The sequence below is a fragment of the Rhynchophorus ferrugineus genome, unplaced genomic scaffold (genome assembly GCF_030347505.1).
Source record: "Rhynchophorus ferrugineus isolate W39M unplaced genomic scaffold, kcgeb_rfMv2 rfM4, whole genome shotgun sequence".
Classification (NCBI taxonomy): domain Eukaryota; kingdom Metazoa; phylum Arthropoda; class Insecta; order Coleoptera; family Curculionidae; genus Rhynchophorus; species Rhynchophorus ferrugineus.
The window spans coordinates 5,003,843-5,031,836 of NW_027472583.1; the positions used below are offsets into that span (position 1 = coordinate 5,003,843).

The window sequence follows — 27,994 nt, forward strand, 5'->3', positions numbered from 1 at the left end:
TAGCAATGTTGCCTTAGTATATTATGCATGTATTATACATATAAACCTTCCTCTTGAATCACTCTATCTATTGAAAAAAACCGCATCAAAATCCGTTGCGTAGTTTTAAAGATTTAAGCGCACATAGGGATATAGGGACAGAAAAGGCGACTTTGTTTTATACTATGTAGTGATACAACTGAATTGATATGAGGTGTGGCAAAGAATTATTACAATAAACGTGCAAATCGAGATTTTTTTTATTATTATTTAATTATTACGTTGTTACTAGTCGTTTCCGTCTAACCTACAATTTGTCTTTATGATAACTTAAATATAGGTATATAACTAGGAGGACCCTGCTGTATTTTTTATTATATGCACCTCACTACATAATACTACACAAGATCAGATGGTTTGATTCTTTTGAGTCTGTGTCCTGTTCTGGTGGTATCGAAAAGCTGCACAACTTCAATATTTTCATGAGAATGGAGTCTTTCCTCGTGCCCCCTTGCAATTCTCTTTATTTCTTGACTGACTGTGGGTATCTGAAAGTCTCGATGTAGGTAATCAGTCCTATAGTATTTGGGTGTGCCCACAATACCTCTCAGGACTTTGTTCTGCAAAATTTCTATTTTAGTTATGTTACTATTTGCAGAACATCCCCATAATGGAACTCCGTATGTCCAAATAGGTTTCAGTATTTGCTTATATAATAGCAATTTATTATGTACTGATAATTGTGATTTTCTTCCAATTAGCCAGTACATTTTCCTATATTTCAATTCCAGTTCTTTTCTTTTTTTCTTTATATGTTCCTTCCAGCGAAGATTTGCATCAAGATTCATTCCGAGATATTTAGCGTTCTTGCTATATGGAATGATAAAGTCGAGAATGGTATAATGAAGCAATAAATGTCTGGAGATATGGAAAGAAGCGTTGTCTAAAATAACATAAACCGTGGTTTGGATGAAATCCATTAGATATATTGAATAAGAAATTGACAAATAGTGGAATCGTGCTATATTGATTGGACAACTGTTAGATAGATTGGAAATTAAGAACTTAGTTATTGACTTGAATAGCGATTAAGAAAGTGATAGTGGAATTATGCTCTAAAGCTGACAATTACCGAAACAGGCTGATGAGAGTGGAAACTAATGCTCACTAAGTCTATTCAAAGCTTATTTGTGCATACGTCATCAAGATGTTTAATGTATTGCCTGCCGCAATTTGTAGATTCGTTTTAGAATCAGACAATATTCTCCTTCTCATTTTGTTCTAGTTAAAAAGAGACACATTGCTGTCTGATTAGTTCGAACACGTAAACGAATGAGACTGTCGAAGTCGCCGGGTTGTCATTTGTATACAAAAATTTTGAAAGCAATAGTGATAAGAGGATATAACTCTAACCTATAAACTATTGTGGCTGTATAATCAACTGTAGTTTTTAGATGTAGTATAATGTTAAAATATATTATATTTTATGATATTCTTGTATCATTATTTTATTTAGTTTAGAATTTTGTTGCACGTCAAAGCCAAACTAAACTAAAACTCACAGTTGATCCGGCAACATTGCGACGTTTTGATGTCACAAATTTAAATGACGTATGTACAAAATAACTTTGAACAGACTATATATATACTTAATATAGGATAACTGCAAGATAACTGCGCGTATAGTTATAATTGTTCAGAATATACATGGCATTTGGTTAAAATGAATGAGAGAAAGAATACTAACTGTTTTGCAAATATAGAGATTTATTAAGAATGTAGCGGTCTAATGTAGTTTTATCGAGAAATATGTACACAGATAGTAACTAAAGAGACAAAGGAGAACTATAGTGATATCAAAATGATTTGACAAGGAAACACTTCAACGAAGGAAACAAGATCTAAACGCAAAAGGTAAATATGATCTCTAATGAAAGTAAAATACATTACTTGGATATATAATTGTTAATTACGTTGGTTAGGTCTTCAGGGGATACTATTACATTAAAAAACGCTTCTAGAACTCTACTTCACTACTCCATAGGTAGTGTGGAACATAATTCAAACTGAAGATATAACAAACCACAACTATAACCTACAAACTGTAAAAGCTGTTTAATTAACTGTAGTTTAAGTCTTTCGGTATCTCCTAGAACGTCAACAATCTGCCGGTGGGCAATAAGTATTATTATATGATTTCTGTTATATAACATAACCATACTGACATGTAAAAGATCACTTCAGTAAGTGATCTGCTGTACAACTTATAATCTAAATCTTATTCTAGATACTAACTCCAACTATAACTTATTTTAATGTCTATCCTAACTTATTCTAAAAACTATTCTAGCTTATTATAGAGATTATTAAATCTCACTATGTGTCTATAAATTATTCCGTATGGTAGTTTGCGTTTGAGCCTATGCACTACACCGTCATCGCGCACATTTTGTTGGGATACACTAATAGTCTTTCAGAATACTCCGAATCACCCTCATTATGGGTTCTATGGGGATATCGCTCTAAATCAATTTGCTGCACACCTAATATGGGGCATCGACGATGACTCTCAACACTTTATTCTGGAACCTCTGGAGGATATCTATATTAGATTGGCTAGTAGTACCCCACAGTTCAATATCATAGGTCCAGATGGGCCTAAGTATTGACTTATATGGCAAAACATTGTTATCTAATGATAATTTAGATTTACGCCCTATCAGCGAGTACATTTGGTTTGGTTTAACCCCAAGCTGTTTGCGTTTTGTCACTATAGGTTTTTCCATGTCAAACGTCGATCGAAATGTATTCCCAGATATTTAACGTTGCCTGTTTGTGGAAGTTCATGATTATTCAATTTTAATAACATGAATTGATGAATTTAATGAACATGAATACATAAGATTTAGCTTTAAAAAATTTTTACGAACATTTTTTTGTTTTTTTTTATCTGTACAATGTCTTGGATTTCAACACAGACATTTTACAAACGGAAGTAAGAAGTGCGCAACGTAACCGCATCTCATTCTTGTGAGATCGCCAAGGAAGCAGAACCACCGGCAAACGTACGGCGTCTCTCTAGTGAAAGTGCAGGCACGAACGTGAGGATTTTAAATGGCGTTCGAGTTGGAAATCTCGCCGATTTTCACGAATTCGTATGCTGTCTTTGTATAGCAGTCGTTTTCAAACGATGAGGTTGCATCACAGTTTACGGTTAAAAGATCGTTCACCTACTAATAGTTTTCCATCGCACTCATGTCAAAGCCTACCTCGTCTTTGATATAAACAGATGCACTTGATTAGCGAAAGGTGTGCGATAATTTTTTATTGGTTCTTTATTTGATTCACTTGGTTAATTTTTACATGATTTGTAAATTCAAAATTCTGGAAATTCAACCATAATTCATCAAACTAATAATATTTTTTGCAAAAATGTGATATACCAGTTATATCCAGTTATATAGGGAGAGCAATCAAACAATGAAACAAGAATATTAATAGAAAAGGTTCTATTATTCTCCAGTAGTTTAACAGTTTAATATCTCCAGTTCATAATTTTCAGAATAAAATGTTAAAAATTATTATAAAGGGCTACAGACCATTTTGATCTATATATAAAGAAGATATATGCCGGCTTCGTTGGCGCAGTGGTCAAGGACGGACGACAGGACGGTCCTCTTATTCTTGCGATAGTCGAAGGTTCTAATCCTACTAGGACATGGATGTACTTTATGTTTGTGTTTTGAATAACCATCCCAGTCACGCCAGTAACCAGGCTGGGTAAGACCGGATGACTTCTGGGATAATCTCTTAATGCTGAGGACGGTGGTTCGGAACTCACGTTAAACTGTCGGTCCAGTCCAGATAAACCCACGTTGGTAAAAAGGAGTCTTTAAGAAATATATTTTAAAAAATACATTAAAAAATAAAACAAATTTATTCACAATTTAATGATTTAAAGACAAATCAACCGGCTATTCAGGATTTCTGCTGCCTGCCCGTATTCGGAACGAGACAATCGACCGTATTAGCATACAAAATAATTACCGAACTGTTGGGATGATAATATCTCGATCGCAGTAATTTAATACTTCCGCAACTGGAAAATGACTTATTAATGGTTCTGGGCGCGCCCTTGTAATTGAACCTTAGATCGTTAGGTATTTAAGTCGAATTACCACAAAATATATAGTTGGAGAAAAAGTACGTTTTTCTCGAACGGTTCTTCCTAACTGATGCTTTTAAAATCGCATATCTATCTAGTAATACTCATTCAATGAAGCCATACTATAGCGCGTTTGAAAGATAACACACTGTAGAACATTTTAAATGTAAAGGTGGCATCATTCGTTGACCCAATCAGAAGTCATTGCGCTTCGAAAATGAAGAAACCATCATCTTGTTCTTTTTATCTTTTTAGGGTAAATTAATATAGCCCGGTGAATGGAGGTAAAACGAAATGAAGTGGTGTTTACATTATGTGACCGTTATTTATTGAAATAATATAAAAATGTGGAAAACACAAAATAGATAAAACGGATGGCAGCGGTGTTACCTGGTGACGAGGCTTGGGCAGTCGATGGTGGCACGTCTAAACTGACGGTGGTCAGTTACTGAATGATGGAAATATCCTTCAATAACATCCCAGATAAACGTCTCGGGGTTGCCAGCTATTCGTTATCGTGTTCTAGTTGTCGCTGCTGGCACCCCGCCTGTGTTTGACATCTGGGATTATATTTCTGTAGAAGATTGTGTAGACACCCTGTAGAAGATTGTGTAGTGAATATTGTGAGTAGTGCTTAAGTTAACGTCAGTGACAGAATTGGTTTTCTCCATATTAATAATGACCTCGGTCTGGCTAAAATCGGTGATTTTTTAAAAATATTCATGTAGACTGGCCTATTTCATCTCGCAACATCTCTATTAAACTAAATATCGAGTTTAGTAACAATTTTAAACCATTTACATACGATTGGAAACCAAAATAAGGTCCAAACTTGGCCTTTACATGAATTAACATTGAAAATATTAGTGGACCGAGTTATCATCGCTGAAACAAAGGAAAACAATGGTCACCATTTTTGAAATATTATTTTTGTTTTATTATTTTATTTACGTTACAATTTAGTTAGACGTTAAACCCAAAATAAACTAAAAGTAAAAGTTGATGCGGCAACATAGTGATGTTGTGACGTCACGTCCAGTAATTTGGCAAAATTCCAGAGATATTGGCTGATAAGTTTTGGATACATCCACCTTATAGCCCATACCTTTCATCCAATTACCATTTGTTCCAGTTCTTTCAAAACTCTCTTAATAGTGTAAAGCCTAAAGTAAAAGGTCATCGATCAAATGGTCAAAAAATCAATGTAACAAGGACAACGCTTTTTTTGTTCTTCAAAATTGGCTTTAGTCATCAAACGTAATCTCCATCAAGAGCCACACAATCATTCCAGCGCCTCTAAATATTTCAGTACGGCTTTTGTAAAACGATTTATCTTTTGACTCAAAATAGGCCTGTCCCCAGTTGCAGCCCACTCAGACGACGATCGTTTTGATTCCGAACTGAAGTGATGAATCCGTGTCACATATCATCACAAAAACTCCAATTTATTACTTTTAAACTTTTAAACAGTGCTCAGAATCTTCAACATGTTCTTGTTTTTGGTCAATGGTGAGCAAATGCGGCACAATATTTCATCCATTATTTTGAAAATAGCAGAATTAGTGTCACTCTTAGCACAATAACTCGCAAACCTATGAGTAGAATGTCATGAAATTTTAACAGCTTTGTTTTGAATGTTGGCATGTGTTAGGCTCATGACTTTTCAGACCATATGTTATGTTATATCACTAATTAATGTTTGAAATTTAAATGAATGAAATATATAATAAACCAGCCAATTATTTATTTACATACAAAATAATTACAGAACTGCTGGGACGATAATATCTCGGTCAGCAGTAGTTTAGAACTTCCGCCGCTGAAAAATGATTTATTAATGATTCTAGGTACGCCCATGTAATTGAACCTTAAATAGTTAGGTAGGCTGAATTATCAGAAAATATAATGAGACATTAGCACAAAGACATACTCGACTGACCGGCATTAACAATGTACATTGTTCAGATATCGAACAAGAATGGCGATTTTAGAAATATTTTTTGCGGTTTTGAAATAATCAGAAGAAAAGTTTCAAAACATCGAACAAGTCTACCTGAGTTACATAATTATCAAGAGAATTTAAAAATGTATTTATTCGAAGTATTGGCATTTTGATTTTATATATCTTGCTGATCTTTCAAGCAAGTTATGGATACCATCCCAAAAAAACTATTCATCTAGTCATTTTCTAACTTAAAAAGACGGGACGGCTTTGCTTTATGAAACAGCACTTTATCGTGCTCTAAAGTCACTTTACGGTGTCTTCGAGTCCGTTCTAGACGTGTTATTTGTTTTTAATATTCGTATAATATGCTACATCTATCATCTATATAATTGAAAATACTACTTCTTTAGGCCTAACACAAAAGAATCGGAAAAAAAATTTCATTATAAGGTAACTGATTGGAAAAAAAGTAATTTCAGTTGTTTTTTTGTGCCTGAACATCTGAAAATATTTTTTATAGGTGGTTCCACCTATAAAATTATTGTCAAATCACTATTGTCCAATGAAAACTGATGCTTACATACAACCAATATAATTTATATAATAGAATTTCTAAACATTTAATACAGCATTTAAATACACAAATATTGAAAAAACTAATCTAATAATAACAATAACAACATACTTAAGATATGTTAAACTTGTTGACGGCTTTAAAATTAAAAGTATTCAGTGATCCCAGATTGCTGATATTGCCATATGGCAGATAAATTAGGTTTTAAGCATTTTTTGTTAAACGAAATGTTCTTGTACTATAATAAATAATATATTATAATAATGGTAAATAATAGGTAAATAATATATTTTTACAAAACTATCCTATAAAAATAGTTATATGTTTCTTAAAACATTTAAAAAACTAACATTTCAAAGTATCAAATTTTAACACAATATTAAGTATGAATTAAAAATCAAGTCTTCTAAAAAGATAAAAAAGTTATTTATTCCTATATCAGATAATCAGATAAACTGTGTTTGTAATTTATATATATAAAAAGTCTACACTATAGGATAAAAGATTTGATAGTTTATAGAATATTACCAAAAAATTATACTAATGCTAATAAATAAACCTAAGAAAATGAAAGACACCATTCTTTTAAAATGGAAATAAGGATCAGCAATAAACCGCAATACGTTTACATAATTTAGTAACTCAAACAGGTGGAAGTTAACGTTACTGTTTGACGGCATGTCAAAACATACTCAGAATAAAACGTAAACAAAAACATAAGAAGACAAAAATAAACACTTACGATGTTATAAGGGAAAACAGATTTTATCCAACGATTTATAATGGAAAACAAACAGTCAATATGCGATATTATCAGTCCGCGCCAAATGACGTGTTTGATAACAAGTGTAAAATGCCGTTTTGACGCGACGTACCGTTTGCCGTCCTGTATACGAAAGAGAAACCGCTTCTACTAACTTGGTGTTCTTGGAACGATTCTCCCTATTTGTGTTTTGTCTGGTCGGCAGTAAAAAAAAGGCCAACGGTGATCGTTCGCGTACGTACTCGTATTTTCTCACTCTATTCGATTCAGTCAAATGTCCTTTTTGGTCGTTTTGCGGTTTTGTTGCCGCTACCATGGCAATATTTTTGGAACCCAATATTTTTGCCACACAAAACTGATAAAAATACGTTAATCTTTAAAAAATTGTAAAGCAAGTACTGCAATTAGTATATAATTAATATAATATGATAAAGTAGGCTGTCATATCAAAGTTATGATTTCATACAATAAATCATACAACAGATGGTAAAGTAATAAACCCTGTTTTTTATAATATTCAGTAATTTAACTCCTAACATAGGTGACCAGATATACACTAGACAGCTGACATAACCTTTCAAAATTCCTGTTATATACAAAATATCAGAACGCAGAAAATACTTTGTGATTTTGTATATTGTTGGTAATTGTGTTCGTTCGAAAGGTACGTGAAATTTTTTAGAAAGCCTCTTGTGTTTAATGTTATTTTCCAGCATCATGACGTCAAAGTTGGCTACCCTCCGAGGTTTAATACAAGAACTTCGTTATGCAGTTCCTGATGCATCTTTAAAAAATAATCTTACCTACCAATACATAATGAGCCAATATCGCAAATTCAATACGACAGATCAACAGTTATGTAGAGCAAAGTAAGTATTTCATTCAAAATCCAATAAGTACAGTAAATATGTATCTTTATGCTTGGATTTAGAGAAGAAATGGATTTTATAGCTAAAACCTTTTTGTGTTATCTGAAGAGCGCTCGTTTATCCTATGAAATACAGGATGAATTTCATGGAAAAGGTGAACGTACTGTGGCAGAAACAGCACGCATGGTTGGATTTAAGTTGCCTCATGATCCTAAGTAGCTTTAACATGTTATTTGTAAATATTTTTAACTTAATAGTTTATTATATAGTTATATTTGAATTTTATATTTTATTTTTATTATGCAACCCATTTTTAAAATTCAAGAATTTAGAAAAATTTTTAATTAGGAATTCATGGAGAATCCAATCTTCAACAATGAACGGTATCAAAAACTATTATTAAATTAAGATTTATATTGCTGGTTCTGTGATTCTGGTGATTTTAAAGTGTGTAAATATTAGTATTGGTAAAATAAGTGAACAAACTTAGTAAAAAAGTTTATTTCAAGTATAACAAGAAGAAAGGATATTTATAAAATATAATTCTACTTTATATGAAAAAATCACATTAGTTGCACTCCCGGGAAGTAATCTGATTTGGTAGTTTCAATGACTTCCTTATTGTTTGAATTGTTTTTCGATTGCTTTGGCTATTGTGGTCAATTGGATGTTACTGGTACCTTCATAGATACTTCCAATTTTGCAATCCCTAAAAGTATAACAGTTAGCATTAGTGGTGAAGAGCATTGAAGTTATTGTTATACTTTACCTGTAGAATTTCTCTTGTGGAAAGTCTTTAGTAAAACCAACACCACCCATCCAGTCAATGCATCTAACTGTGGTTTGCTGTGCAACTTCGGCGGCCCAGTACTTGGCCATTGATGCTTCTTTTATGTAGGGCACTCCTTGGTCTAGCAGTCTTGCTGCATTGTAGGTAAGGAGCCTGGCACTCTCTATATTAGTGGCTACTTGAGCAATTTGATGTTCCATTCCCTAAAAAAATTATAGTTTTAATACATCCTAAGTTTAAATTATCATAGCTTACTTGAAATTTGAAGATGGGCTGTCCAAACTGTTTTCTTTCCAATGTGTAAGGAATAGTAGCATCAAAACAGCCTTGTGCAATACCCAACATCTGTGCGGCTATACCAATTCTACCTTCATTTAACACATCAATGGCAATTTTATATCTATTAACAAACACCAACAATATTAATAACAGCTATAATTATTATCAATTAAATGGATCTTACCCTTGGCCATATTCACCCACCAGATTACTTGCTGGAATTTTCACATCTTCCAACGTTAGCATGCATGTGCCTGAAGCTACAATTCCCAGTTTATCTTCGGGTTTGTTGATGGTGAAGCCTGGCGTGTCTCTATCGACGATGAAGCATGATATACCTTTATATCCCTATAAGAAAAACAATTAATACTGAAAATAATATCTACACTTTTTTATGTGTTTAAAGTTAAGGGAAATTTTCTTGGAATTAATTCGAAATTTGGGGTAAGTATTTGGCGATTTTAGTTAAAAATAATGTGAAAAAATAAAAATTTAATAGAATTCTGAATATTAAAAAGAGATCAATGAGATAAAAAAAAGAGATTAGTAACTATATATGAATAATATTCATCTCACTATGTATTCATACTTATTCACAAACATTTTCACTCATTTGTTTTGAAAACTCAAATATCAAGTTACTATAATATAGTTGTTAAAAAAAAACAAGGGTGGAGTCCTAATTTTGATATCATTTTCTTTAGGAATTAATTTCATTAAAGTTCTTCCTATCGAAATTAAATGAGTTTTGTACAATGTAATTTAAATTGATAAATTGGACGATTTTTTTTATTGTGTAGTTGTTAAATTTAAAATTATATAATTGTATTGTCGTTATCTGTTCTGTGTGTTGTCGGGCAGAGTCCACGTTATCGTTAATATTACCATAATAATAATATAGAAAGTTAAAAATAAATTTATTGTAATGAATGGTGGTGATGAATGAGTTATTTGGATTATATAAAACATTGGACAAATTCCTCTTTTATTATTATGGAGTAAATAAAATTGCCGAGGTTCATAATAATATACAGAAAGGTCGGATAGGTTTTAGAAATGATGACAATTATGGTATATTTGACTTTGCGGTAGAATCTTTTATCATTATGTTATTTTTGAATTGTTTGAAGTTATGGTATTATTGATTCTTATTTCTTGATGAACTGATTTCTTTGTGCCTACTATTAAGTTTATACATGGATCGACTCACTGTGACGATTCTGTCATATTGTTGTGGTATGTGTCAGTTGATTTTAGCTCAATTGACGACCCTGTGGCCTCTTTTTTATTTGGCATATTCATAATTACACTGTTAGCTTATGTAATTTGTTTTGGAATGGACGTTGATACTTTTTTTATTTGTATATAAAGGATTGGAGTTCTAATTATCCACAAACAGGATAGATGCGAAAGTTTTCTTCTGGCATTTTAGTTGATGTTTCCTTTGTTTATTCTTAAGTCATACAGCCAGCTCGTAATTTAAATTATATCATGAAAAATATACGTCATATTGCATACAAACTGCTGACAAATCAATCACAATAGCCCTTTAAATGCAATTGTTTTCAGATGACAGTTTTCATTAAAATGATGGGCAATGAACATCATGAAATAATTCATACTAGATTAATATATAATTATCTACAAGAGAGCATAGTACTAATAGAAAAATATGTACGGTAGAAAATTGAAACAAAATTATTTTTCTTATTCGTTTAATTTCAGGCTTAGAAACATAATTTTACTTCCATATCGGACACCCTGTATATGTGGGTTTGTGTATGGCGGATAAAAACAAAGAGTTGTTATCAGACGTGGAGTGATCTTGAACTCGTTTACATCATAATAGTATAAATGATTTCCTGTATGTATATGCAGTGATTATTTTGACATAATGAGTGCTTAGGGGCCAGATTTAATAACCAGCGAACGTTATTTATGGTCCTCTGATCATTGCGACAAATTTAATTATAGTTTACCTAACAAAAAATTAAACTATATAAAGAATTTAATATACAGTACGTATTAACGGTTATGTGTCCCTTTTTTCCTCAAGACTTTTTTAATCATTTTTTTTTAATTTAAAATATATTTTATTAATAATATCTTTCGAGATTTTTATGGAAGAGAACCTTTAGAGGGTTATTTTATTAGACTTCACAAGCTAAAAGCGCTAGCTTTTCTTCAATCCTTGAATTTAATCCTAATATAAACAAAAAATTGTATTATATTTATTTTAAACATTAATATGGGTAAATAAAGGACCGATACTGGGGTATGGAAACTGAAGTTAGTTTCTTTCTGGTGGCTGTACAAATTAAACTGTGATGGTTTTACACGAAATTCAGTAGGCTAGATTGAGAAGTGCTTTTGCAACCTTCCAAATATTGATGATCCACGCGCTAGGAATACTTTTCTAATTGTTGATTTTTCCGAATTCCAACGGTTCACGATATAGGTCAGGTGCTTTGAGCAAATTCAACTGGCTTTGTGTTGTAATGCCTGGCCAAATTCTAATAAAGTAGATTAGGGGATACTGTTGAGCAATTTCGAGAATTAAATAATTTCTTCATTCCAGTTATTACCATACCAAAGTTGTCAGTTAGTAATATATCATGTTTAAAGTATGTCATGATTTTTTCAACTTTTAATGTCAAATCTAGCTTATCTTCTGTTCATATAACTGAAATTATTCTTTACTGATTATTGGCAATATTAAGTGTTGTTAGGCTCACATTTCCGCTTTTCAGAACATTTCAACGTAGATTATCAAGTCACGAACAACTTACTTCAACTTGTGATGATGCAGCCCACTTCCAAAATCAATTGTCACGCCAGAAAACAATGATGCTGTGCGCGAAATGATATTGCAAGATCCTCATGTGCCTTACCGTGATACCGAGTGACCCTTGGCAATTAGTCTGACGATCATCAATAAGATATTGCATGAAAATTCACCCGTGAAAAAAATGTGTTCGTATTGGATTCCACATTATTCGACAAAACCTCAAAGTGCAATCGGTCAGTGTGCTCGTGTCAACTGGTGCAAAGAAATTATCACTAAATACAATCGCGGTGCATCAAAAGCTGCATATATTATCTACATAGGTAATATATTTTGGATATACGCGTATGAGCCAAAAAAAAACAATAATCCACTGTATGAAAATCCAATCCAATTTAATAAAAGTGGCAATTAAGCGCCTATTATTTCGGAATGGTTGGAGATGTGGCCACCGTGCTATTAAAGCAACGTAGAAGGTGAATTCTGAATGATAGGCAACCATTTGTTTACCAAAAGTGCTTCGTCAAATACGAAAAAAGAAGCGACAATGAAGGATCATTCTTCATCATGACAATTCAAGCTCTCACGCATTGGCTGAAACATTTACCCTTTGACTAACCGATAGGTTAAATTAACGGTCCATCCTCCTTACAATACTGATTCTGCACCAAGTGATTTAATTTATTACCGCATATCAAGAATAACAATTGTGTTGCCAATTTTCTATGCGTAAAGAATCTGTTGAGGCATCTAAAAATCATGTTTTGCCGGTAGCCCAATCAAATACGGAAATGGTTATGAATATTGATTCAAGTGAATGTAAAAATGTATTTTTTATCATGGAGAACAATTCGACAAATAATGAAACCATTTTCCATTAGTTGCGAATCCATATTCGATTCAGCGTAACCAACGATCCAAAAACTTCTGATGTTAAGTTAACACAACGAGTTTTAAAATAAACACGTTTGATTTTGGAATTGTTCATCATGAACAGACCATTAATTTGACTCTCTACCGTAAAATCAACCATAATTCACAGCAACACCAGAGCACACACATCTTTTGCGACTTAATAAAAACTGTGATAAATTGGATGGGATCTGGGTTTTGATACACCATATAGCCAAGATCTTGCCCCGTGTGACTACTATTTGTTCTAGTATCCGCAAAACTCTCGTATTAGTATAAAGTTGGCTTCAAGAGAGACTTTTTTATTACCCCTAGTAGTCCCACAATCTGCCCAATAACCAATAAGTATTTCTCATGTTTATATATGGCATGTAGAAAATCACTTCATTAAGTGATCTCCTGTATAAAAGACTATTTTAATTAATTAGTCTTATTCTAAAGTCTATATATGTTCAATAATCAGATCGGACGTTTTAGTCTACGCACTTAACTGTCATTTCGCATATTTAGCTGATTAGGGAGTACGTTGAGATGCAGGGACACTCCTCCGAAGTACTTTACACAAACATGTTGAATTACACTCGTTATTGGTTCTAGAGGAATATCGCCTTGTACCACTTCATTTGAAACATAGTATGGATCATCGACAATGGCACGTGACACTTTATTTTGGAACCGCTGTTATATAGCGGTTCCTTATAGTTGGATTCCATATGACTAAATAGGTTTGAGTATAGATGTATTCAATATTATCTTGTTATCTAATGATAACTTGGATTTGCGCCCGATAAGCCAACATAGAAGGTAGAGTTTGAATCCAAACTGTTTCCGTTTGGCGAGTATGTGCTTCTTCCAAGTTAAGCGTCGATCTAGGTGCATACCAAGATATTTAGCAACCTCAGCTTGCGGGAGATGACAATTATTTATATAGACTGGCGGACATGTTCTTCTACGAAGCGTAAAATTTATATGACTCGATTTTGTTTCGTCTGCTGCCACATTTGTATTTGATTTAGGTGTGTTTGTAGGTTAATTGATGCCATGGCTGGATCTTCTTAAGAGGTTAAGATTGTCGCATCGTCTGCGTATGTTACCACGGTGGATATTTTTGCTGTAGATAGATCGGCTGTGTACAGAGAGAAGTTCTGGACCCAGTACACTACCTTGCGCAAGTCCTGAATATATCGCATGTAATTCGGGATGTTCATCGCCTTATTTTACAGTATAGTGACAATCTGTGAGGTAAGATTTTAGAGATTTTAACCTGCAATCTCGCCATACCTTATCAAAGGCATGAGATGTATCTAGGAATGCAGCTGAACCATAGTTTATGGCGTTTAAGTCCATATTTATATATCTTAAAGTATCTTTTTTATCATCCAGGGTTTATCAGGACTCGAAATACTGTTTAACACTCCAACTCCGAACCACTGTCCTCGGCATTAAACCTACTGACTGGCCAGTGACCAACTTAGAGATCATCCCAGAAGACATCCAGTCTTATCTGGTTATTTTGTTAACAAGTTTATGCATTTGTTCTATTGTTCCATACTTATTGCGAAACCCAAATTGGTATTCTAGGAAGAAAGTCTTCAAGAGAATGAAAATGATTTAGCTCAGTTCTTCACCCAAAAACCTCATAAATTCTAGAATACGTCCTATCCAGTTTATAAGGTGCCTCACCATCTTAAATATTACAAAATAGAGAAAAGCTTTCTTCATTCTATAGTACCAGGTCATTATATCGCACTGTTAAACTATTGGTTCGATCCTGACTTAATGATATGTCAGAAATCAATCGTTGTTGATAAAAATTAAAATCAATTTAATGGATAACATTTTTTAAATATCCTAACACGCACCAAAAAGATTAAAAAAATAATGATATCTACATATCGCTTTTTATCTTTGTGCGATGTGTTAACTGTATTTGCTCTAAGAATTATGATCCAAAGTTCAAAAATTCATATCAGTTTATAATTAGACAAGTTAGATTGTAAATATTTTCATCCATTTTTACGAAAACATACGATTACCTTATGTAATCGTAGATTACATGTGTAGCACTCGTTACATTGTTATATTGTTTATATTGATATAGCGTTGAAGAGGTCTAATTTATCATTCTACTGTATATTAGTTGTAATTACCTTTCGCGTATTTTCAGTTAGATAGTGAATATGGGGCCACAATAGTTTACGAATTCAAAATATTATAACTTTGATATATTATATTCATCTTTTAGTAAAACGAGATAGGAATGCCGAAAAAAGATAGATATTTTTGGCCGATATATCGATATTTTTCGTTATATTTTTGGAGAAATTAAATATATTTCCTAAACATCATAAAATGGTTCGGTATAATATGGTACTTAATTATTAAAAATATTTATATATTAAAAAGTTTTTATTAAAAAGTTTATTAAAAATATCAATATATATTGCAAAAAAAATTTGGATATTTTTTTTCTCCGATATTAAAATATTTTGAAAAAAAAATTAACATGTAGGATAAAGATAAAAGTCTCAATATATATATATATATATATATATATATATATATATATGTATATATATATATATATATATATATATATATTTTTTTTTTTTTTTGGGGAAAACAGAAATTTTCTAATGTTTTGAAAAATATATATCACATAATGAGAAATGTTTTTAATTAATAACACTAAGGACTAATATTTTTTTGAAAATATATTTTTCATTGTATAACTTAAAAATTAAAGATTGTATACACATTATTATACCAGCATTGGATTGAACAAAAAAATCTTTATCTATTTAACTTTATTATCTTGAAATATCCTATCCTGACTTTTGTAAAGATTTCAAAACTTATTCCTACATTAATTCATAGGTTACTATGGTAAAAAGAACATTTAGTGATGTTAAAATGTAAGCCGGACAATCTAAAGGATTTCCCAGTTCGAAGTTACATCAACATAGACCAAGACGACTTTATCAACTATTATGTTGGTACTGCAAAAGAAAGATGCCGATATTTGATGAACAAAAGAATATTCTTCCAACAAGACGCCTTCATTTTTGTTCACGTTGTAGCAAAATTCCGTGGAAGTGGCTCAACATCCACCATTTCTCCATATTGTCTCCTGTATCCCTGTCCAATTTGTATAGAAAAAAGAGTTGGTATGCTTTTATCTGCCTAAATCATTTATTCAAGTCTCAAGAACTAATTTAACAACAAATATATTAATTGTGTTTAGACACTAATCATAGAGCGTCCAAAGTCATTAATCAAAAATCCGAATCAAACACTATATCACCAATATCCTTTATTCGACACGGTATCACCATGTTGTCAGAAATATGAGAAAAAGTTGTAGAAAATGATAACTAATATGTCAATTGACAAGTCCACGGCCTGACACATAGATGGCGCTACTAGAATTAAATCCATATGTTTTTTAGTTAGCCCTAGCCCTCAAAAGATGCGTGAATAAATTTGACAGCTATCGGATCATTAGTTTGTGAATTATAACATTTTGAGTGAAGTAACTTTTGTTATTGTGAAAAAATGGATAAAAAGGAGTTTCGCGTGTTGATAAAATATTGCTTTTTGAAGGGAAAAAATACAGTTGAAGCAAAAACTTGGCTTCATGCCGAGTTTCCGGGCACTGCCCCAGGAAAATCAACCATCAAGGATTGATATGCTAAGTTTATACGTGGTGAAATGAACGTCGACGACGGTGAACGCAATGGACGCCCAAAAGAGATTGTTACCGACTAAACATTTTAAAAAATTTCTCTAAATATATCAACTGAACGTGTACATCATATCATTCACGAATATTTGGGTATGAGAAAGATCTGTGCAAAGTGGATGCCACGCGAGCTCACTTTTGACCAAAAACAACGACGAGTTGATGATTCGGAGCAGTGTTTGAAGAAGATCAAGCGTAATAAACCCGAGTTTTTGCATCGATATGTGACTATGGATGAAACATGGCTCCATCATTTCACTCCGAAGTCCAATCGACAGTCATCCGAGTGGACTGCACAGGATGAATCCGCTCCAAAGCGTGGGAAACCGCAACGGTCGGCTGGCAAGGTTATGGCGTCTGTATTTTGGGATGCGCATGGAATAATTTTCATTAACTAGCTTGAAAAAGGAAGGACCCATCAACAGCAACTATTGTATAATGTTATTGGACCGTTTGAAAGACGAAGTCGCCGAAAAACGGTCGCATTTGAAGAAAAAGAAAGTGGTGCTTCACCAAGACAATGCACCGTGTCAAAAATCCATGAATTGGGCTTCGAATTGCTTCCTCATTGTATCAATTCTTCTCAACAATTATCTTTTAAAGTGAAGAATTGATCAGAATAATAATAATCACCTAGGACCATTGACTGTTGATTGAATTTGACATTCGCATTTAAAACACGAAAAAAGAAAACGAAATTACTTTTCCACCAAAATATTTCTCAATAATCCTTATGACGTAAAAAGCTTAATCTTGATGACCACTAATATTTATGTACAATTACGCTAATGCTCAATAGCCGTTACCACTTCTCCCCCCATAGTAGTAAATATTATTACCGCACATCATGTTACTGTAGTAATAAAAACTAGTTTGTTGAACCTAGTTAAAATTTGACATTGAAACTATATACACACACACAGCGAGATAAAAACGTTAGGGTCAATTAGTTTGCCGTAAGGTTAGTGGGTTTGGACTTCGATCAGAAATCCTGAGAAACCTGAAATGATCTCAAACGGTATCAATCGAGATAAAACTATATTTGTTTTATAAACAAATATCTTTTATCTTTGATACGGGACGAATTTAGAAACATGATAAACAATAGGAGTGCGCAAATTCTAATCGCTCTTGGAGTATCACATACTCAAATATTTGCTTGATGTAATAACTTAATACATATGAATGTTATTTAAATTTAGGATGTAATATGAATGTAAAAAGTCTTTTTTTATATTAATGGCCAACTATACGCATTTAATAACATTTAAAAAAGGTATTAACCTTTTCCTATTACTACTTTACTATTTCTCATTTCTTCGTTGGATACGTAGCGATGCGCATTGATAATTAATAAAAGAACATTGTTTTGGCAGCATTGGATTACTTATTTCAATCTATAAGACCAATTAGTCTAAATACGTCTAAACGGACTAAATAAGTCTTCTTTTACCAATGAGAGTTTATCTAGACTGGACCTACAGTTTAACGTGGGCTCCGAACTACGGTCTTCGGCATTAAGCCTACCGACCGGCGAGTGATCGACTTAGAAATCATCCCAGAAGACATCCGGTCTTACCCAGCCTGGTTACTGGCGTGACTGGTATCATTTTCCTTGTCGGATTTTGCACTCTTAGCCCTTACGATCATGCCCCAGCAGGATTAGACCCCGCGACTATCGCAACAGTAGGTGAACCGTCCTGTCGCCTTTACGACTGCGGCAACCAAGCCGGCTGTCAATACTTTGATGCTCAGACCATAAGTTTGGAAAAATAAGTTTCAAGAGGTGTTAAAAAACAAATGGTTTACACCGAAAGATATGAAAGAAGAATTGGATGAATTTTATGGTACATATGCTACTGCTTACCATTGGATAAATTAGTTTACGCGTGACCATATATCTACAGAAAATGAATGTGTGACCAATCGAAATCTTCAATAGACCACAAGAAACAGGCAACAGTGAATGAAGGCATCAAAAGAGAAAGCCCTTGTTTGCAAAAGAAAAAAAATATTTCCATTAAGACAGCACCAGTTTCCATAGCCCAAAAACCATGACGTTAAAGTTCGAATTGTTACGTCTACAGTATTCACTAAATTTGGCCCTCGGTAACTTTGGTGTATGTTTAAGAATAATGGAAATTATTCCAAATAAAGAAAAATTCGTATTATATAACACATAATTTAATAAGTCCCAAAACTAACGTATAGATATCGCTAATTGATAATCTTCTGACTGATAAAAAAATAAACCATGGCCAAATTAAACGAAATGTACCGAGAATTGCCTCAGCTTCGTCCTTCGTATAGTCCAGATTTGGCCCCTGTTAATTACATCGAAACCTCAAACACCTCTGTGATCCAGGAAAAAATTTCTAGAATATATTTTTGAGAATTCTGTGTAAAAGAACAGCCATGTTATTATTAACGGTATTAAAATCAACTGCAAAACTACGGTTATGATTTATTATATATTAGGATCATAGAAATACATTAATGTGAAGCTATTACACTTGATCATGGTAAACAACAATTAAATTCAATTAAACAAAGCATTCAAGCAACACGGTTTTTGAAAATAAGAATTAAAAACGAAACATCCGGCTAGTTATTACTAAATCAATTAAAGATTAGAGACGATTCATTGAGGTATTCTCTCTAAAAATATTATTAAGGATATTCAATTGTTTCACAGTGGAATCTATAAGGCTACGGAAAAATAACTTTCGTTTCCCCTAACCGATAACTTTAAAATCATCTGTTCGTATGCGGTATGTACATTAATCCAAGTATAAAAGAAAACAAACAAGAAATTAATTTATATATAAGATCCTATTACGTGTTTTTAATAAAGATGCTATATTATAAAGAATGAGTTCGACACTTTTAGTGATGTTTTGACGTTTTTGTTTATTGTAAATAAACCTTGGATAAAAGTGGAATTAAATTTCAAATGTTAAATTGTGAATAATATTGACATTGCTATTTTGATTAAGCTATATATCATTAGAATTACTAATCTTATCTTGATAATAAAGTGGACATATTTGTAACCGAAAATAAGGAATATTATATTTATTTCTCTTTTTATATTTTTAATATCGGAATCAGATTTATTCAGGGGGAAATATCAGCACAGCTACATTTGCCAATGATGCTGAGATACTTGTTTGAGAGACAATAGTGAAAAAAAAAAGCAGAACATTACAATATGCGAGTAACAATATAAATAACTGGATCACGATTTGGAGATTAAATGTTAACCAAAGAAAACCAGTGCATATTGAATTTACTTATCATCAAACTGTACATACAACAATAACAATGAATACCACTCTTATTCCATATAGCAACAACTCTAAGTATATTTTGACAGATCTTTTAGCAAAAGTCCGCTGGAAGGTGAACATTAAAAAGAAAAGAGTTATGTATTACGGTTCAGACTATCCGGCAATCTGTTTTCTTTATTATCTTAGTGGTAAACGAGTGAGACGGTTTGGTATGTTTTAAACCTCACTCTCATTTTGTATCGCCGTTCAATCAGTCGCCTCCTCTTTCCGTTAAATAAAATAATTTTTCAAGTAAATTAATAGTTTTTTGATTCTTAAACCCTTTCAGATAATATAAGAAACCCTCTCAGATATAATATATAATATAATGCTAAATTCTCTTATGAATTCATTTAATTAAGCTAAATCAAATTAATTATCAAGAAAAGAAGACAGGTTTACGTAGGTTTGGCAATCGTTCCGCAGTTACTTGAAGTATTTCTTGGTGGAGTTCGGCCAATAGTATCACAGCTAAAGCTGTAAGGTTATAAAAGGTGGATTGAAGGTGCTCAACGAGCTTTAGCCATAAATTATTTCAAGCAATAAACATTCAAGTTGTGAAGAAGAACTCTAGTCCGTGAATTCTCGACACATGTATTACAGTTCAAGGTGTAAGGCCACCAAAAGCAGGCTGAAGTTGCTGTGGATTAATACAGTTTACCGGAATTTGAACAGACAATCTCAAAAAAAGTGTTAAACCAATTGATAAAACGAACTGGTGAAACCTATAAGGATCAAACCAATTGATTGATCAAATTTAGCCATAAATACAAATATATATTGAACTAATGATATCACATATTAAATTACTGTTAAAACAAAACTTACCTTGGATGGATCGGAGTTGGCCATGATCAAAAATACACCGGACAAGTCCGAATTGGAGATCCACATCTTCGAACCGTTGAGTACGATGTCATCGCCGACTTTCTTTGCTGTCGTCTTCAGAGCGAACGCGTCTGTGCCTGAAGAGGGTTCTGATAGGGCGAAACTTCCGACCTTAAGTAAAGCAAAACGAAGGTTTTTGAGTTCTAGTTTAGGATTTATTATTGGTTTTCGTTATACCATGTCGGTGGCCAGTCGGGGTAAGTATTTTTCTTTTTGTTCTTTAGTTCCGTATCTGAGGAGGACACTGTTGACGAGAGTGTTATGGATGTCGACGAAGGCGGCGACAGAGGCGTCAACTTTGGCGAGTTCCTCGACGATAAGCATGGCGGTTAGGAAGTTGCATTCGGACCCGTTGTATTCAGATGGAGTTTGAATGCCCATCAACTGTAAATCGCAATATGTTGATTAGCAACTTTTTTTTAAATATAATAAGTTGGAGAAAAAGTCTTTCCTGATATATACAAGTATTGGAAAAATTAGAGCTAGGATTTACTAGACTGTAATTACTTTTTAGTTGTATTTGCATGTTGTATATTGTTTTCTTCCTGTTTATTCATATATTTATAATTAAAATATGCCGCCTTTATATTTTGAAATCAATTATAGTAAAAAAGAGGTTTTTTTTTGTAATTTTGAAGCTGCGTTAGGAATAAAGATCTCGTCTGATTCACAGAACTTTTCCATGGTTTTCTTCATTCGCGTGAACCTAATTTCCTTTTTTCTACACCAGATATTTGTTCTTGGGGATATTTAAAATCTCTTGTTAAGCCACTTCAAAGATGTTGGCGAGCGATTTTTGAATTTAGCCTGAAAATTGATCAGCGATAACACATCAATGGCCTTAAACTTTATTAACATTCTCTCATAGAAAAGATAGAAATTCTACTGTATAGCAATTTTGAGTAGATGTTTTTCCAGGTTCAATCAAAGATATCACTGTGATCGCAATCTATTAGAACAAAATCATTTAATTGTTTCGTTTAAATTAACCATATGCATAAACTTTAAGTTTGTTGTTGGAGGTGGTTTTTTGTAGTTAAATATCTACTATTTTACATAGATAAAAGAGCGCCTTCCTAATAAACAGAAAGGGAGAAGAATAATTTAACTTTTAAAGGTTGTTGTAGTTCGAAAAGACTAAAAGGGTAGCGGTAAATCACCCTTCACTCATCAAAACATCTCGTTAAGAACTAAAATTCAATACCTTCTAATTGAAGATTTTAGACATTACGACACACACAACACAGCTGTCATATATCACCTGACGGATGCCTGAAAGTCAAGCAACTGTATTGGTTAGGAAGATACTCTTAACTTGACCTAAAATCAAAGAGTAATAAAGCCAATTTAGACCTATGGAGTGCAATATGGGGTTGCACTAAAACACCAAATCAACTAGTAACCCAACAAATCCAAAACAAAGTTCTACGATTAATTACCAATGTCTATCGTAACCAACGATAACCTCAAAATCAAATGGATTTACGTAGTTAATTTAACTTAACTTTAGCTTAAGCACTTTATGTATTAATGCAAGTACAGCATAACAGTAGTAATAAATTAAGATTGTTCTAAACATATCTAATATAAGATATGATTAATTAAAAGAACGTTTCAAGAAAATTGAGAATTATTGACGTTAATTATTAAGACGATTTTTAGTAAAAAAATCGTTTTTCCACTTTCTGCAAAATCATACGATGTTCTATACATAGCATCGACCGGTTTACAAACTCGCTATACTTAAATATGGTATCACCAAGAAGGCCGTGAGAGATAAAAAGTTATACAATCGGAACAACAATTTCGGTTTGCACAATTTCGGATTTTTGCTTCGGACAAATGCACGTATTGCAAAAACAAGCGTTGACGTTAAGGTGAACGCAATTGACGTTACATGCAAATAAATAATCGTGTTGTTTACTGGTCTTTATCAAGCGTCCGATATTTTGCAATTTGCTAAAAATAACGGCGAATCGCCGATTTATAAACAGCGGTGATCGGGTCTACTTACCCCATTGTCGAAGCACAGCTTGACGACGACATCCTTAAATTTCTTCTCCTTCTCCATGTCACGTACGTGTGGAGCGATTTGTTCCTTTGCCAGCCTGGAAACTAGAAAAAATAATTTATATATAATGAGGTTATAATCACAAGTATATAGTCTATTCAAAGTTATTTTGTACATACGTCATCTAAATTTGTAATGTCAAAACGTCGCAATGTTGTCGCATCAATTCGTAGTTTTAGTTCAGTTTGGCTTTGACATATAACAAATTTGTAATCTAAATTAAATAATTGAACAAAAATGTTTTCAGATATAATTTATTTTAACATTATAGTACATCTAACAGCTACAGTTAATTATACAGACACAATAGCTTATAGGTTAGAGTTATAACCTCTAATAAACTAATTGCCTTCAAGAATTTTGCATACGTCTAACAACCGGACGATTTTGACAGGCTCATTCGTTACTTGTTCGATCTAATCAGACAGGATTGTGTCTGTTTTTAACTAGAATAAAATGACAAGGAAAATATTGTCTGATTCTAAAACGAATATAAAAATTGCGGCAGGCAATACATAAAATATCTTGATGGCGTATGTATAAAAAAACTTTGAATAGACTACACGGTTTCCCACGTAATGAATCCAAATTAGCAGTTTCGAAATATTCAATAAATTCATTATTTTAATATGTTTCACCATTAACGGCCATTTATTAGATTAAAAAGTATAAATACGAAATAAACTGAGACTTTTATATTGCTTGGGATCTGTTTCACGTATTAGAGCCCTACAGTAACCGCTCACCACACCTTCAGCCCAAAAGTCTAGGTATCTCCTTTCGATTTTCGCTATATCTTGGCCAGTACAGCCACTCTTCTTGCTCGTCTTCAGCCGTTCGTCAGGCCTATCGGTTGTCCGCAAAAATAAACTGTGCTTTTAACCGACGTGAATGTCTTGAACAAAGCCTTTGGCAAGGTGCATTCGCTTAGATCTACCAGATGACCTAACCGCTCTTATAAAATAATTTCTGTCAGGATGATCGCTCCAGGTGATGATTAAATATATTCTCTCCAGCCTTTCCGGCGACGCAGGAGTTCCACAAGGTTCCCCTCTGGCACCCGCTTTACTTAATATTTTCCTATTGGATGTCCCTAGGAGTCTACAAGTTTTTTATGCCGACGATACTGCTTCCTTCATTTCTTCAAGAGTAGCACCGCATATCCAAGGAAGACTCTAGAAAAACAACTCGATGAGACGGTCCAGTGGTTATATTTATGGAAATTGCAAGTTAACCCACTGAAGAGCCAGGCCATCTTCTTCTACAAGAAGTGTTTTGCATCAAGCATTTCGTGTCTTAAAATCGAGAACGCCCAAATTCCATGCTCAGAAGAAGCATCTCGGTCTTCTCTTCGATCGGAAGTTTTGGTGGAATTCCCAGATACAAAGGTCCCTCGAAAAAGGTCAAGGTATTGTCAATCGGCTGTTCCCGCTGATCAACCGAGCCAGCACGCTTCCTCTTTCAATAAAATCTCTCCTGTATAAGATGCTAGTTCGGTCAGTCCTGCTTTACGTCTCCAGTGTCTACCTCAAATACGTCTTACTTAACTGGTCGAACACCTACAAGTTTTTCAGAAAAAAATTCTCAGGAGAATGATCAGTGCCCCTTGGTTCGTCAGGAATAATCAAATTCATAGGGAAAAAGATGTTCCTCAAGTTCATGACTTTATATCCGAGCTCTACTCGAGATATCCCTCCACTCTTCATCTCTCGAAAAATGAGATGTATTACCGAACTAGTCGATATTTTAGGCCAATAACTCATCCGGCATTTCGTAGCCTTATTGAATATGCGCCTGTCACGCCCTTTTTTAGAACACCGAATGTTGTTGCAATATTCAGAGCAAATAAAAAGCACTTTTATAAAATATATAAAGTAAATTAAGGAAACATCTTTTGTTTACTAGGTACAGAATTCGCTACAATGTACGTAAAAATACTGCATTTTTATTTATATTTTAAATAAGAATTAACAAACTTTATTGAGAGTGATAAAAATTAAGAAATTCAGAATGTAGTATAACCCCTTAATGGTGTTATTTCTTGGCATTGAATTTATTTGGACTGGACCTATTATTTCACGTGGGCTCCGAACAACAGTCCTCGGCATTAAGCCTACCGACTGGCGAGTGACCAACTTAGAAATCATCCCAGAAGACATCCGGTCTTACCCAGCCTGGTTACTGGCGTGACTGGGCTAATTTTCCTTGTCGGATTTTGCACTCTTACCTAGGACAATATTACTGACAACGCCAATATTAAACAATCAGAAACATAAATTTTGGACCATGCCCCAGCAGGATTCGAACTCGCGACTATCGCAACAGTAGGTGAACCGTCCTGTCGCCTTTACGACTGCGGCAACCAAGCCGGCAATGTCCAATTTTAGAGAAAATTTGTCAAATATATTAATGATATATTATTTACATGGTTTAAATTGTGGTACTGATACCAAAATATTGATAAGATAAAAATAAGAAACATTTATGTAAACAAAGTACATCCACTAAGCGTGACTGAATAAGATTAAGATGTTATATAACTAATATTCCTATTTTCAACCATTTTGTAGAGAAAAACGTTGTATTGTTACAAAAAAGTTCATAAGTACCGAGTAACAGGCCACACGTTACACGAGTTATGAAAGATACACTGTTAAAGCTCTAATAGGAAATTCTACCATACCCAGAGTACCCTCCAGGGCACACGGTCTCGAAATGCTGAAGAACTTCCATCCGAAATTGATCAATAACTAGTTTGCTGTCAAAGTAACACCGTACTTTCGATATAGTATCGTCATGTTGCCAAAAATATGGGAAGCAGTTGTAAAAAATAATGGAGAACATATTGTATCAATTTTTCTAAATAATTTTTGTTTTAAAGCAAAAAAATGATCAGAATAGATGCAAGTACCTAACTCATTCAGCAAACAGTAATCTTCACCAATTCCACTCACCATGTTCACTATGGGATAAGAATCTATGTTACCTAACTAAGATTCTTATATCCAACCATTTTGTATAGTATAAATTAATATTTATTACATAAACAGTCACAAAATTAATATGAATACTATTATCTCACGCTATTAGTTAAAAATGAAAATATAATATATTCGCAAGGATTTACAGGGAATAAAAACACTCAACATCTAACGCATTGAAAAATCAGTTTTCGATATCATTGATATTGTTAAAATTCTATATGACGAATATTCAAACATGTAAAGGAAGATGAATATTCAATAGAAGAGAGTGGCCCAGAACGAAACAAAAAATATGATTAAAATAAGCATTGATCTTATTTACATTCAATTGAGACTGACTATTACTATTAATTCCACATTTTGGTATAAATAGTCACGAAGCGTTAGACTGTAATATAACAAAAAATTCATACTGGAAATATCATTTAAAATTAAATACCATAATTACGTACGAAGACCGGACACTTTTCAGCCGAATGTTATTAATAATCGATAATCTACAGCAACTTAAAGTTCAAAATTTAAATTGCGTCAAAAATTATATTTTATTTTTGTCACGGAATGTTTATAAACAAGTGGGTATGTTTAAAATTCACTGGCAGTTCGACTGTGCATTAATTTCGACGTTTATGTTCGAAGGCCGTCCAGCCATTGCAAATATTCTTCGACTTTTGCAGAGACAAGAAAAGAGTTACATAACGAGTATCAAAACAAACAAGAAATGTTTGAAAGAAAATATTCGACAAAATCTCACAAAATAAGAAAAATCTTTTCTATATATAATTTTATTATTTATCTGATTAGTTTTATAGTTATATTTTACTATTTAATTTCTACTGTAATATAATCATTAATTCAACAAGAATACAAAATATTTTTTAATATATGTACTTAATTATGTTACAATATTATAATATCCCAATTGGCAAAACACTCTGTATTCAAGTGTATATTAGAACAATATGGCGATTGAAAAAAATGTATAAAGATTAACATTTTACATTATCTTTGGTGTCAACAAGAATATTCTTCAATAAAGAAGAAAATATTTAAAACCATACACTGGAAATTATTAAATAAACCAAAATGAAAAAAAATCAAATTATTTATTAAATATATTTTTTAAACAATTTAAGAAATATTTGATATTACTTGAAAAAAATATATTCAATACTACCTGCTATAAATTCTTCAGGAAATTAATTACTAAATCCCAAAGACAATCAACATTTATTAATTAACTGTTTATTAACTAATTTTATTATTTTATTATCACATTATTATATAAATTAATTACTCACCGGTTTCCTGCATAGCCGTTTCATCTTCGGACAGGTGGGTTAATGGCAAATAGCTGGAGGCTTCGCAGTTTTTCGACGACACGGAAAAACTCCTGACTCCAACTTTCTTGAGAGTATTAAACACCTGAAGCAAGAACAAGGCTGATTAGTTAATCGGGGGAGGCTGGGTACCCTCTGTGGACCGACCTGTCTTGATAGAGTGGCCATGGTCTTCACTTATTGAGTTCTTTCTCAATAATGATCGGTCTAGGAAGTGGCCGCAACACTAGCAAATCCCTTCAATGAATTATTTATCTTCTTCCCATTGCGAAACTTGCTAAACTTGTTTATATTTTATCTCTCTCGTCTTTAATCATGTTTGGTTGTGCCAGAGTATGTCAGATGTCCTGACAGTCAACTGTAAATACGGGAAAAGTTATTTTTGATTTCAATTGGCGAAAATTAAAAACATTCTGATATGATAATTTAAATTAAATAGGTTTAATACTGTATGCTTATGCAACCAATAATAATATAGAAGATGAACAAAAAAATTATTATTATTTATTTATTAATTAATTTAATAGCACTAAAGTTAATAGAAAATTATTTTATGTATATTAATCGTAAAATATATTT

At 32.8% G+C, this 27,994-nt stretch overlaps 3 protein-coding genes across 4 annotated transcripts in view; 1 reads left to right on the top strand and 2 right to left on the bottom strand.

The window, feature by feature from the left end:
• The window catches only part of LOC143196616 (uncharacterized), a 126,968-nt gene extending 119,390 nt beyond the window's left edge, over window positions 1-7,578 (bottom strand). The window contains exon 1 of one of the 2 annotated variants that reach the window (XM_076404458.1): window positions 7,406-7,578. The gene's annotated coding sequence lies outside the window, so the exon portion shown is untranslated. The remainder of the gene's footprint in view (window positions 1-7,405) is intronic. The other variant, XM_076404454.1, reaches the window with a different exon arrangement.
• Window positions 7,579-7,950: 372 nt separating this feature from the next.
• Window positions 7,951-8,580, top strand: LOC143196619 (protein FMC1 homolog). The gene is made up of 3 exons (XM_076404461.1): window positions 7,951-8,090; window positions 8,140-8,295; window positions 8,358-8,580. The coding sequence occupies exons 2-3, from the start codon at window positions 8,144-8,146 to the stop codon at window positions 8,512-8,514; spliced, it is 309 nt and encodes a 102-aa protein (XP_076260576.1). The 5' UTR covers window positions 7,951-8,090; window positions 8,140-8,143; the 3' UTR covers window positions 8,515-8,580.
• A 201-nt stretch (window positions 8,581-8,781) lies between these two features.
• LOC143196626 (short/branched chain specific acyl-CoA dehydrogenase, mitochondrial) lies at window positions 8,782-27,781 on the bottom strand. The gene is made up of 9 exons (XM_076404475.1): window positions 27,563-27,781; window positions 27,377-27,500; window positions 23,035-23,135; window positions 21,198-21,404; window positions 20,961-21,131; window positions 9,549-9,712; window positions 9,341-9,485; window positions 9,065-9,288; window positions 8,782-9,004 (listed from the first exon to the last, which is right to left on the bottom strand). Exons 1-9 carry the CDS (start codon window positions 27,581-27,583, stop codon window positions 8,914-8,916), a joined length of 1,248 nt encoding a protein of 415 aa, XP_076260590.1. The 5' UTR covers window positions 27,584-27,781; the 3' UTR covers window positions 8,782-8,913.
• Between the last annotated feature and the right edge of the window lie 213 nt (window positions 27,782-27,994).